Raw genomic sequence first — 13,969 nt, forward strand, 5'->3', positions numbered from 1 at the left:
TCATAGAGATGAAATGCTGCAGAAACCCTTTCTGCATGTGTGCTACCAAGGATGATATGCTTTATTCAGAAGCTGCCCAACATACCAACAATAGTGAAAATTAAAGCTTTCATTCTGTCATTTCAAAAGGATATTACCAAACTTTCTCCAGCCAGTGATCTCAGTCTAACTCACTGCAACCATGGTTTCTTGCTCAGATTTTATCTGTTTTTATAACCTCTAAGCTGCCTGTGAAAGTTGTGATTTGCCTATGGTCACACATCTAGAAAGTGTTAGAAGTGGGATTTGAATCTAGACACATCTGATTTAAAATCCAATACTGTGATACTGCATATAGAGTTACAACTTTAAGCCAATGAATCCTGGGTCCAAATCTAGCCTCTGGCAAATACTATCTGTGTGACCATAGGCAAATCACTTCTTTCAGAACTGAGTAACTAGAATATATTAAGTTCCTACTATGTGTTAGACACTGTACTAGGAGATGAGGACTATACCAAGAAAAAAAATCACCATTCATAATGAGTTTACTCTAAAACCTACTGACTAATATGTAATTAGAATCTGTTACCCTAAAAAAACTATGATTCCCAGCAGCCCACTCTCTTCTTTTCGTTACATGTTGATGTAGACAGGATATAAATTCTGTGGAGTTCTGTCTCTTGCTCTCTTGTCTTCTTATCGTGTCTTTGGTGGAGTGGGCTTTTGGAGCAGGTACAAAAACTTAGTCAAGTGGTTCTATTTTGTTAGATAATCAACTTTATAAAACATAATACTTGAAGTATTGGACATTAAGTTAAATCCTACACTGTTACAAATAAATTAAGGAAAAGGGAAAAACAAGTTGTGATTCCAAACTCATGAAATCACAGAACCTTAGAAATGTTGAAATAATCTGGGTGTAGATATGAATTCTGATTTTCTCTTCTTTCCTTCATTCCTCAAAGCATTTTCTCTATGAAAGGCACAGTTTATTTATCTGACTGAGAAGACTAAAGTACCTTACGTCCTATCTCTCATATCTCAGAACCTCTCCATACTATTACTCATCCTACAGTCTCAGAGAATGGAATGGCCAAATTCCCTGCTAATACTAACTTCTTTATTTACTTCCTTCACTCTGTCCAAAGCACCCCTATCCCATTTCTTCTACTATCTTGCAATTACTATGATAACTCAATATTTGACATTTGATAATTCCTTCCTTGATATCCTCTCTTCCTTTTCCCTTCAAGATTTTGTTTTCATGTGGTCCTTCTTCTACCTGTTGGTATGATATTTTTCAATCTTCCTTAGTGGTTTATTGTCTACCTATTGTCCCTAAGTTTTGGTTTTCCCATAGTCTCTGTCAAGTCCTCCTTTTCTTCACTTTTTAAATTCTTTTCCAAGGTGATCTCATTCATTCTCAAACCTTCAATTGCCATGTCTATTCATGACACACAAATTAGTCCTTAATCTCCAGGCTTATACCTCTAACTACTTGCTAATCTTCTCTACTTGTCTTCTAGTCTGATGGCATGTCGAACCCATTATGTCTAAAATTGAACTTCCTTCCTCCAAACTTCCTTATTTCTGTTAGCAATATTTCTGTTTTCACAGTCACTTAGTCTTGAAATGTCAACACCATTTCATCTCTCGTTTACTATATCCATTTATTTTCCATTTCCTGTTGGTTCTACCACATCAAAGTCCAATCAATATCTTGTTCTCTTCTTCCCATTTATATCATTAATTCAGGCCTTAATCACTTTACTTCTAAGTTTTTATAATAACCTTCTAAATGGTCTCCCTATATTGCCAGATTCTCCACTTTCTAATTCATCCTTCCTCTACATATCTGCTAAGATAATCTCCCTATCCAGAGAATATTTTCAGTGGCTCCCCTTTGCATAGAAAATAAAATACAGATTCTAAAGCCCAGCTTTGAAAACACTCACTCATATGATTCCAACATGTTGAGACTCATTTTAGAATACTCTATTTCACAGAATATAAATTCCAGTGACATTGGACTTTTAACTATTCTCCCATATCAGTCTGAATTCTGCCAGGCTTGGAATATACTCCTTTTACTTTTACTTTTAAAATCCTTTTCCTTTAAGGTTAAGCTCATGAAGCCTTTCCTAATCCTTTGATTGAATTGAAACAACTTCTTCCCTCTTCAAATCCTCCTTAAGTCCTTTTTTTCCTGATAGACTTTCAAATTAGAAGTCTTCAAGTTTGGTTCCAGGAATAGATCTGTAGCTGTCAGCTGAGGGTCAGACAGGCTTTATTGAGAGGGGCTTATGACCAGATTGGCTCCAGAATGAGAATTAGTTGGGAGTTTGGGGGGAGTACATCATGGACAATCTTGAAGAGCATCTACTAAATTGTCGAGGAGTTGTGATTTGCCCTGGGGAGTCTCAGGGCAGAATGGAGTCCTCTTCATTGACAAAGAGGTTCAGGATACAGGATTTGGTAAATGATCATATTTTAGAGGTATGGGAGAAGAGCCAAAGACTCAAAACAAAGGTTTTTAAGATGGCAATTAGGTAAATGGTGCTACCACTCCCAGAAATTGTGGTCAAAAAAGAGTAACAATTTGAAGTAGAACATCAACAAACTTGGTTCTGGACATGTGATATTTGTAGTGTCAGTAGCAGGCACAGGTTGGGGATGTAGTTCTTTGGGGAAAAAGAAAAGGCAAAGTTGGAGGTAGATATCTTGGAGTTTCAGCTGAATGGACTTTGGGGAAGGGTGAATGAGATTATTAAAGTAGAAAGGTTAGGGAAAAAGAGAATAAAGCCAGAAAGAATATTTAGGGCAGTGAGGTGGTACAATGGATAGAATTTCAGGTCTAGAGTCAGAAAGACTCATCTTCTTGTGTTCAAATCTGACTTCAGACAATTACCAGCAGTGTGACCCTAAGCAAGTCACTTACCCCTATTTACCTCATTTTCCCCTTTGTAAGATGAGCTTGAGAAAGAAATGGCAAACCACTCTAGTACTTTTCCAAGAAACCCCAAATGGGGACCCATAGAGTCAGAAATGACCGAAATGACTGAACAACAACAAATAATATTTTGGGTGGAATAAAAAAACAACAAGCAAAAAGTTCTATATTCACAGACCAACTTTGTTGCTTTAACTAGCTTGGCTTCCAGTCAGCAAACACCTCATGAGACAGGTCCCAGGGAGCAAGGGAGGCCTCCCTCCTTATGTGTGCTTTCCTTGGCAGGTAATGAGGTGCACCTGTTCAGAGCAGCATGGTCCAGCAGGAAGCACAGCTGTTTTCTCTCAGCCCGGACAAGCTGGGGACAGAAGGAAGAAGGGAGGGAAAGGGAAAGGGAGGAAGGAAGGAACAAACCACTTTTCAAGAGTTCTCTCACCCAGGGACTCATAAGCACTGGCTAGGATTTAGATAGGAATTTAATATAAGCTCATTCAATTCTCCTAGGAGTGTCGTCAGGTAGCTTAGGAGAACTACTATATTCCTGCCTGCATCTGGCTGAGGTTCCACAAGTTAAATAGAGAACTGAGGCAATTGTTTCTCTCCATATATTCCCTATATTTACTGGTTGTGGTTGCAGTCATTGATTAATGTTTTTGGAGAGCATAAATCACCTCTGACAAAAACAGGCTGATTATTTGGATGCCTCTCTTTTAGAGCTAAGAGAGGACACCCAGTTGATTGATATTATAAGAAATGGGTGCCCAATATAGGGCCAATGGCTTTCTGCTGGATGGGATGGGCCAGTAGGGGGCACTATAGCCAAAGTTATTGAGAAGAGAGATGTGGGCTGACCATGCTATGACCCTCATCAACTAGCTTGGGAGATTGGGAATCCTGAGGGCACAGTCTTGAGATTTTCTCTAGTCCTTAATCATTATGTAAAGGGTTTTTTTTTTCCAATTTGTGTTAGCTCTGCTGTCCCCCCCCCCCCCAAAAAAAAGGGAACCTGGCGGACTTCTTTGAATAGAGGAAAACTTCTATGGGATACCTAATTCCAACCTAATGTCCTGAGAAACCAAAGTGTGGTTTAGGGGTAGCCTTGGGATTCTCAGAGTTGTCTTTGGGTTACCAGAGATGGACAAAGGGCCACCATGCCACAGATTACTTATAGAGTGATGCCCAGGAATTCATAGGTCTTATCCAAATAGATTACAATTTATCTAACATTTGTTACCTTCTACTGGTATCTCTCCGATAAGATTTTATGAATCACTCCACAGTATCAGTCACACATTTACAAACACTTTTTTTTTTTTCAGGTGAGTTTCCCATCTGAGAAAATTTCCTCATGTGTCTAAAAGCACGTCCATCACATATATGCTGACTCCTATTATCGTTCACTTCTAAAAGTGAAATTTAATAAATTAGTCCCTCAATTCTAATGTGTAGTGTAGCCTATTTTTGAGTTTTCTGTACTAATTCTGGCAATGAACTAAAAAGGGTACCAGATTAAATAATAATCAAAAATTTAAAAAAGAAACAACAGCAAACTCCAGCATCCAGATTAGGACTTCACAAAAAGATAGCCAGAAGCCAGCAGAGCTCAAGTGAATAGTCTGAATACCCAGAGCACCATGATCAGGAAGCCTGCTGCAGTGCCCTGAATGAGGATATCCTAAGGGGGAGGGTTAGTACCAAATCTCAAACCATACTCAAAAGCAATAATCATCAAAATTGTTGGGTATTGATCCAGCAATGGAAAATGAATATGCAGGATAGATGAGGAACAAATGAACATTACGGCATTGGGCTTAGTAAAACTACTCAACTCAATCTGCTGAGCAAATAGGCAAATAGTTTGGAAGAAAAAAAGTCTATACCAACATCTTACACAATGTTATAAGATCCAAATTGATGTATGACCTTGATATAAACAATCACAAAATAAACAAATTAGAAGAGCAAGAAATGAAATCTTTTCCAGCTGTCGATAGGGTTAGAGTTCATGACCATACATGGGATTGAGAAGATCAGAAAAGAGAAAATGCACAACTTTGATTCTAGAATAGTGAAAACCTTTTGCACAAATAAAATAAATGTAATTAAATTTTTAAAGTGAAACAACGGTTGACCAGGAAAAAGCTTTGTAGCAAGTTTTGTTTTTTTTTAAACCCTTACCTTCCATCTTGGAGTCAATACTGTGTATTGGCTCTAAGGCAGAAGAGTGGTAAGGGCTAGGCAATGGGGGTCAAGTGACTTGCCCAGGGTCACATAACTAGGAAGTGACTGAGGTCAGATTTGAACCCAGGACCTCCTGTCTCTAGGCCTGGCTCTCAATCCACTGAGCTACCCAGCTGCCCCCAGCAAGTTTCTTTTATAATTTCTGATATCTAAGATGTTTAAGGAATTGATTCAAATATATAAAAACACACTATATTTTCCAAATGGTAAATGGTGCAAAAGATATAAAAAGGCAGTTCTCAAAAGAAGAAACATAAGTTCATCAACCATATAAAAAGAATTCTTCAAATCACAAGTAATAAGAGAAATTAAAATGATCCTGAAGTCTCACTTTATATTTCTAACAGATTGGCAAAGATGACAAAAGGAAAATTACAATTTCCACAGGGGAGATAGAAGTAAAGTCATCAGCCACACTAATTGGTCTATCCATTATGATTCCTTTTTTAAAAAAATGATACTTTAATGCACAACACATGTGTTTTAACAATACAATGATTTTAAATGAATGTCCATTTAAATCTTGTGCACTTAAAACTTTATTTAAATTAATACTCTATCAATTTTCATGAGCAATAATAGTCATAGAATATAGTAAGTAGTCCTACACCATAAGAAGTTTTTAGTAGCAGTGTATTTTCACCATTCCTCATTAGTATTATATAGTTCAGTACCTGATTTTTAATTTAGAGCAGTGTCACTACACAATAATAAATTTATTGAAGGGCAGCTGGGTATTGGCTCCAAGACGGAAGGTAAGGATTTAAAAAAAATAAATTTATTGAAATAAATGTTGTATGTCAAAACATATTTTTTGCTGTTTTGTCTTTTTAAAATTAATTTGTCCCTCCCACTATTCCTCCCTTCCTTCAATATATAGATGCATAGTTGAGCAAAACAAATGCCCACACTTATCATAGCTTTGAATGTATGTCTCTTTCTGATTTTTAAACTCATCACTTGTCCGTCAGGTGAATGACATGTTTCAGTCATTATTCTTTTGGACTTGTGGTTCATCATGTCATTGATCAGAATTACCAAATCTCTAAAAATTATTTTTCTCTCTAGTGTTGTTATTTTTTGTCTAAATTATTCTCCTAATTCTGCTCACTTAATGCTGTACCAGTTCATAATAGGTTTCCTAGTTTCCTCTGAAACTGACCATTTTATTGTTACTTGCAGCAAAATAATATTTAATTTTATTCATATGACACCATTTGGCTAGCCAGTACCCAAAAGGCAGAAGACTATCACAAAACACTCAGCTAAAATGAATAATATGGAAATAGGCATCAAGTAATAACATTTGTACAACCCAGTGGAATTGCATGTCAGCTCTGGGAGGAGGAAGGAAAGAAAATGAATCATGTAAATGGAAAAATATTCTTAAATAAATAAAAATTTTAAATAAAATAAAACACCCAACTATTCTTTACTAGGACTATATCCCAAGAGAAACAAAAGAAAGAGGAAAAGGATCTATACACTAAAGATATTTATAGTAATTTTTATTGTTGTAGCTAGTCAGGTAGTCAACAAACATTTATTAACTGCCTGTCATATGCCATTGTGCTAAGTTCTAGGAATACAAAAAAGGCAAAAGACTCTCTTTGACCTCAAAGAGCTTACAGTCCAAAGAGGGGAGATGGCATGAAAACAACTATTAAAAAACATATACAAGATAAATAAGAAATAATTAACACTAGAATGGAGAGTAATTGGCTTTCTCGAGAAGGTGGAGTTTCAACTGTCCCTAGAATAGTAAGGGAAGCTAAGAGGCAGAGGTCAGATGGGACAACGTCCCATATATAAAGGATAACCAATGAATATACCTGGAGTAGGAAAATGAAGTGTCCTGTTCACAGATCAGAGAATAGATAAGGGATGTAACATATAAGAACATGGGAAAGGTAGAAAGGAGGACTATGTTAGGAAAGACTTTGAATGCCAAACAGAGAAATCTATATTTGCCACTGTAGACCTACAATTTAGGAAAATCAATTTAGTAACTGAAAGGAGGATGTTTTAGAGCATCTGGTTTTCCCAACACATTTTTGGTCAAATAATAACCTTTCCCCCTAATATTTAGGTTCTTTGAACTTCTCAAACCCTATACTATCTTATTTGTTTTCTTCTATAAGTTAGATACTTAATCTGTTCAAGTAATTAACTTGGTAACTGGGTAAATTAGTTTCTGATCATTTCATTTATTTCTGCTTCAATTGGTAGAAGTTTTAATTTTTATTTTTACTATAAATAACTTAGTTTTCTTTTTGTTTTAAAAATCAAATTGTTTATCTATTTCATTAGTGTTTTTTTAATAATTACTAGCTTTATTTATCAAATCAATGACCTTTTTATTTCAATTTTATTCAACTTTAATTTTTAGAATTTCTATGATTTTTAGTTGAGCTTTTTAAACATTTGCTATTATTCAAGTTTTTTAAATTATATGCCTAATTCATTTTTTTCTCATTTGTTGATGAAAGTATTTAAAGACATAGATTTTGCCTCAAAACTGTATTAGCTATATCTCATAGGTTTTGGTATGTCATTTCATTAGTGTTATTTTCTTTGATTAATTTTTCTATTGTTTGCATAATTTATTCACTGAGCCACTGGTTCTTAAATATTGTTTAGTTTTCAATTATTTTTAATTCATTCTTTAAGGACTCTTTATTGAAAATAGTTCTTCATTGCCTTTGTAATTGGTTTGTTGAATATTTGTTTTCCTACATTTTTGGTAGTCTTTGTACCCCAATACATGGTAAATTTTTGTAAGGGTGCTATGTACAGTTAAGAAGTACAATTGACTAAATTAATTAATTAATTTTTTAAATGTACATAAATTTCTTTAAAGAAATTGCTAGAGATCTATCATCTCTTGTTTTTCTTATAATTTTATTTATATCCCTAATTTCTTTCTTTTAATCTTTTGGTTAGATTTGACTAGGTCTGAAAGAGGTTACATTAAAATCTTCCATTATTATAGATTTATCATATAATATACAATACAGATTATTATAGATTTACTATTTATCCATCCATTTTGATAAACTTGTTCTTTAGTATTTAGATGCTATGCTATTAGATATACACAGACAGATACACACAGAGAGAATACTGATATTGATTTATCTATAGTACCTTTGAAATAATGCAACTTCTCTGCTTATCTTATCTTAAAAATTTTTTTAACATAGTCTTATCTGAAGTCAGAATCCTGTGTGTGCTTCTCTCTCTATGTGTAGGATTAATTGTGTTCAATCTTCCTTTAACCTATTTAGAAGAAAGTGAGCTTCATAATATGCCTTTTTCTCCCACCCTTTGGGACTATAATTTCATTTTATTTATGTGGCTTTTGTAATAGTGATTCCCTTCCCTTCTTTCTTTCTTCCCCTGTACCTCCCCTTTGTCCTTTCCTAAGACCATTAAGATAGAATAAAACTACCCCACATCCCTATCACTTTAACTTTTTTTCTGTGGTCCTAAAATATTTTATGGTTCTGAGGAGATATTTATTTGTAGACATTCTGGGAAGTAATTTGGAACTAAAAAGTCACTAAACTGATAAAAATTTAATTATAATTTTGTTGAATAATAACCATTTATTTTCTCTCCCTTCCACCTTCTCTACCAATGAATAACCAAAAGAAGAAAACTTTTATAACAAATATAGTCAAGTAAAGAAATTCCTGCGTTGTCCATCTTGAAAAATGTTTCATTCTGTATCCCAAGTGCATAATCTCTTTGTGTGAAGCATACTTTAGCATCAGTCCTCTGAAGTTATGATTGGTTATTTCATTGACTAACATTCTTAAGGCTTTTAAAGTTGGTTTTCTTTACAATGTTGTTCTCTTCACTTAACCCTGGAGTCAGTTTATACAAATCTTCCCAGGTTTCTTGGAATACATAGTTTCATTCATAGTTTCTTATAGTAACAATTATCGGTTATAATTCATACATGATAACCTGTTCAACCATTCCCAAATTTGGGGATACTTCTTTAATTATTAATTCTTTGCTTATTTTTGTATATATGACTCCCCCCGCCCCCAATAGGATCTCTGAGCATATGACTAGCAGTCATATGGCTGGGTTAATGCAATAACTAACAGTGACTCCAGAGGACCACTAAAGAAACATGTTTCCCACAAATTGACAAAGAGATGGATGATGGATTGGAGGTGCAAAATGAGAAAGTCAACATTTGGAATTGTTAAGGGGGGAGGAGGAAATGGGGCTGAGAGGGTTGATGCAAAACAAAAAAGGAGAGAAAAGAAGGAAGCATTTTTAAATGCACAGAAGAGAATAGATTTAGCAGGAAACTCAAGTTTCCTGCTAGTAGGACAAGTAGGATAGCTTTGGACCTAATGTGCTGAATTTAGTACATAACTTTTTAAATGATCATGTATAGTGAAGATGTAATGATTTTATTAAAAAATCCCCTTTTCCTGTTCTTTGCATCTGGAGATGTTTGTGTTCATTTGGTGTTTGTCAAGTTCAGAATGATAAAAATTAAAATATTTTGAAAAATGTTAATTGTGTTTGCAACATTCTTATGCTATTGTGACCTTTCTGATAAAGTAATGAACTATAAAACAGAACTCATGAAAAAAATCTTCCTTCCCCAAAGACACCAATACTACTCCAGGAAAGTCAAATTCGGGTTTTAAATAATTTATCAGGCTCTCACTGATGGTGAATTAGTCCAATAATGTCCACAGTGCTCAGGGATAACTTGATCTGTGCTTTTGCCCATGCAGGTGTCTCCCTGGAAGCTATTCTGAAGATGTTTGGTGAATACTTTTTTAAGTTCTGCAAGATGTCTGGCTATGACAGGATGTTACGCACCCTGGGAGGAAATCTAATGGAGTTCATTGAAAACTTAGATGCTCTCCACAGTTACCTTGCTCTCTCTTATCAGGTATAGTACTTAGAGGCAAATACTATCTTATTGATGGACTGACCAGAATACATCTGCAGTGTTCCTTCTCCAACTTTAACCATGCCAATAAATCATGTCAGTAATTTAGCAGTGTTTCTTAGGTTAAAACAGAAAAGAAAAGAATTACTATCTTTTTATAGTTTGACATCAAAAATTCAAAAGGAAAAACTGAAGGAAGGAAGATTTCTCATGAGAGAAAATTGTTCCCCCTATTAAACCTTGGGAGAACTGAAGAAAGACAAAAGGGAAGTCAGGAGTTGAGAGGGATTTTGGATTGTCTTTAGGGATCTTGGCCTAGAAGAAAATGATAAGTGGTTGAACAGTTAGACAAAAAGGAAGAAAAACTAACAGAACCAATAGTCAGTGGAGGATGGCATCCAGATCTGATTAGCCTACAGGTTGACTGACTAATCTATTAAGAAATTAATTTCTCTACTGGGACTCTCCCTTTTGAAGTTGTAGGTCCCTGGGTATGCAGTTGCCTACTAACCTTATGTTTTGAAGAAGAAGGAAGAACTTTATTTCAAAAGACAAAATGAAAGAGACCATTCTCTATATACCCAAAACTTTCCTGCAAATGAGACTTCAATTTGTCTTGCTCATGGTGAGCCTGTATTTTTGTCAGTCCCCAAACAGAGAATGCATACAACTTGGTTACTAATATGAATGAAGTCAGGAAAGAATATTGGATTCTTCATTTTCTGAGAGTGTGGTGATAAGATGGTATTTATACCCATTATTGTCTACATCACAGGCACTCTATTGAAAGGCACGCTCCCAGAGGCAGTTGGGTGGCAAAGAAGATAGAGCACTAGTCTTGGAATGATGAAGAATTAAACTTAAATTCAACCTCTGTCACTTACTAATGGCATGATGCTGGGCAAGTCACCTGATCTCTATGTCTCAGTTTCCTTAAATGTAAAATGGGAATAACAATATTTACCTCACAGGTTGTTTTAAATCTCAAATAAGACACTATTTTTAAAGTGCTTAGAACACTGTCTGGCACATAGTGGTGCTTAATAAATGTTTATTCCCATCCCCAAAATGTAAAGTTGTTTGAGGGCAGGAATGAAGTCATTTTGAGTTTATATCCTTGAAACCTACTACAGTGTCTATGATATATTAGACACTGAACAAGTGCTGTAAATTTGAATAGAATCAAAGAGATATCCAATAGCTAATTCTTGGAATGAGTGATTTCTAAATTAAATTCTTAAAGTAGTGATTAAGGTTAGGGGGCTTGGTAGGAACAAGGACAAGGGCCAAAGAATCTCACAAGCAGGAGCCCTCTTTGAGTCAAGCAGTAGTCCCAGTAACAGCTCTGTTGAAATCCACTTACTTGACAGCAGCAGCAAGGGCAGGCAGAATATCAAGAAAGCCAAAGAAGAGGGAATCACTGGCTCTGTAGGTCCACCCCAGAAATACCAAACAGAAACCCTGTTGGCTCTCCTGACTGCTAAGGAAAAACAATAGCCTCTCACTCTTCCAGTCTACCTACTGTTCCCAGAAACTGCCTGTGTGTTCATACCCAGATCCTGAGAGTTCTGTGTGGAATGTTGGTTTGCAGGATCTCTTGCTGTCAGCTTGCCCCTGCTAAAATCCCTTACTACAGTATCTATATTTCTTTTTCTTTCTTTCTTTCTTTCTTTCTTTCTTTCTTTCTTTCTTTCTTTCTTTCTTTCTTTCTTTCTTTCTTTCTTTCTTTCTTTCTTTCTTTCTTTCTTTCTTTCTTTCTTTCTTTCTTTCTTTCTTTCTTTCTTTCTTTCTTTCTTTCTTTCTTTCTTTCTTTCTTTCTTTCTTTCTTTCTTTCTTTCTTTCTTTCTTTCTTTCTTTCTTCTTTCTCTCCTTCTTTCTCTCTTTCTCCCTTCCTTCCTTCCTTCCTTCCTTCCTTCCTTCCTTCCTTCCTTCCTTCCTTCCTTCCTTCCTTCCTTCCTTCCTTCCTTTCTACCAAGAAGAAGCTTGCTCAGAAAAAGAGATATGAGAATGCATTTCCCTTCCTTCTTTGTAGAGGTAGAATGCTAGCACATACTATAAGACAATGTAAACACCTTGAGGCCAGGAACCATTTCTTTTTTGTCTTTGTATTCTGAGAGTTAGTACAATGTCTGGCACATAAAAAGATGTTTTAAATCATTTGCTGATTGGTTGCTGTGTTGGTTAGTTTTGTGGAGTTACTTTTTTCTCTTTTTATCTCCCATTTCTGCAACTTTGAACTGGCCATCCATACCTATAATGTGATATTCTCTTGCCTCTGTCTCTTCATTTCCCTGGATCATTTCAAGACTTAGAGCAAATCCTTCCTTTCCCAGGAGCCTTTCTTGATCTCCCCTAATAGCCAATATCTACCCCCTTAAGGTAATCTTCATCTACTCTGTATATCTCATTGCTTCAATCGTGTTTTCTCCATTACAATGTGGATACTTTGAAGGTGAAAATTGTTTTTGGTTGTGTTTATTTTGCCTGTCTTTATACCCTCATCACCTAGCAGAGTGCTTAGCACATCCTAAGTAATTAATAAATGTTTATAGACTGACCAGTTGTCATCCTATTCATTTGCTTTCTTTATTCTCTTTATCTTAATTTGTCTCTAAGTCTTTTAAGTCTTCCCAAGTTTTCTGTAGTCTTCATATTCATTGCTTTGTATGGCATAGTAATATTCTATTACATATTACATAGTTTCATCATAGTATGTACTACATTATATTACCTTACTATATCACAACTTGATCATTCTTCAATTGCTTCCATTTTTTCCCCAATTCAAAAAGTGCTCCCATGAATGCTTTAATGTGTATCAGTTAGCAAACAAAGAATTATTAGGTGCTTACTCTATTACTCTATTCCAGGCTCTGTGCTAAATGCTGGAGATACAATGATATAAAAATATTGTCTCTGTTCTCAAGGAGTACACATTCTTGTGGGGAAAGATAAATCCACTGTAAATAAAAGGTAATCTCAAAGGGAAGACACTAGTAAGATTGAGGTAAGTGAGGCGGGGACTGGAAAAGTCTCTTGCTATGGGTAATGTGCAAAGGACAGCAAGTAGGCTAATACACTATATCTTAGAGTTTGTAGAGGGTAAATTATAGGTATTATAGGTATATTATAGGAATATATATATATGATACATATATAAATATACAAAATTATAGGTAAATTGTAGGAAGACTGAAAAGTAGGAAGAGATTAGATTGTAAAGGGTTTTAAATGGCAAACAAAGGACTTTATATTTGATCCTAGAGGTAGTAGGAACTTCCTGGAGTTTATTGAGTAAGGAGGTAACATAGTCAAACCTCAGTTGTGGAAAATCACTTTGGCAGTTAAGAGGATAATGGATTGGAGTAGAGAGAAGCTTGAAGCAGCCAGCCCAACCAGAAGGCTATTGTCCTAGTCCAACTGAAATGTGATGAGGGTCTACAACATAGTGATTGTTTTGTGAGTATAGTAAAAGGTATGGGAAATATTCTGAAAGTATTCTGTTAAAGTATCCTGTCCATATTCTGTCAAGTTGTGGGAAAAGATTGTATATGCAGGATGAGCTGCTAAATTGACATTCTTAAAGTGTATATCTGACCATACCACCCCTATTCTCCATAAATTCCATTGGCTCCCTGTTACTTCCAGAATCAAATTTTAAAAATCCTGTATTTGGCTTTTAAAAGCCCTTCATAACCTACCTTTCTAGTCTTGAAAAACTTTGCTCCTGTCCAGCTACCCTACAAGCCAATAACACTGACTTACTTGCTATTCCTCAAATAATTTTCTCCATTTCCCAATTGGCCATTTTCGCTACCTGTTCCCCAAACAGTGTGCCTGGAATTCTCTCCTACCTCATCTTTATCTCT

The 13,969-nt window shown here is 35.4% G+C and overlaps 1 protein-coding gene across 1 annotated transcript in view; it reads left to right on the forward strand.

The window, feature by feature from the left end:
- Window positions 1–13,969, forward strand: part of LOC100028289 (guanylate cyclase soluble subunit beta-2-like) — a 75,148-nt gene that overhangs the window by 12,909 nt on the left and 48,270 nt on the right. Inside the window, exon 2 of the mRNA XM_007495402.2 lies at window positions 9,940–10,100. Coding sequence (XP_007495464.2) covers window positions 9,940–10,100 — 161 coding nt within the window. The remainder of the gene's footprint in view (window positions 1–9,939; window positions 10,101–13,969) is intronic.

Source organism: Monodelphis domestica, chromosome 4, assembly GCF_027887165.1.
Source record: "Monodelphis domestica isolate mMonDom1 chromosome 4, mMonDom1.pri, whole genome shotgun sequence".
NCBI classification, from domain to species: Eukaryota; Metazoa; Chordata; class Mammalia; order Didelphimorphia; family Didelphidae; genus Monodelphis; species Monodelphis domestica.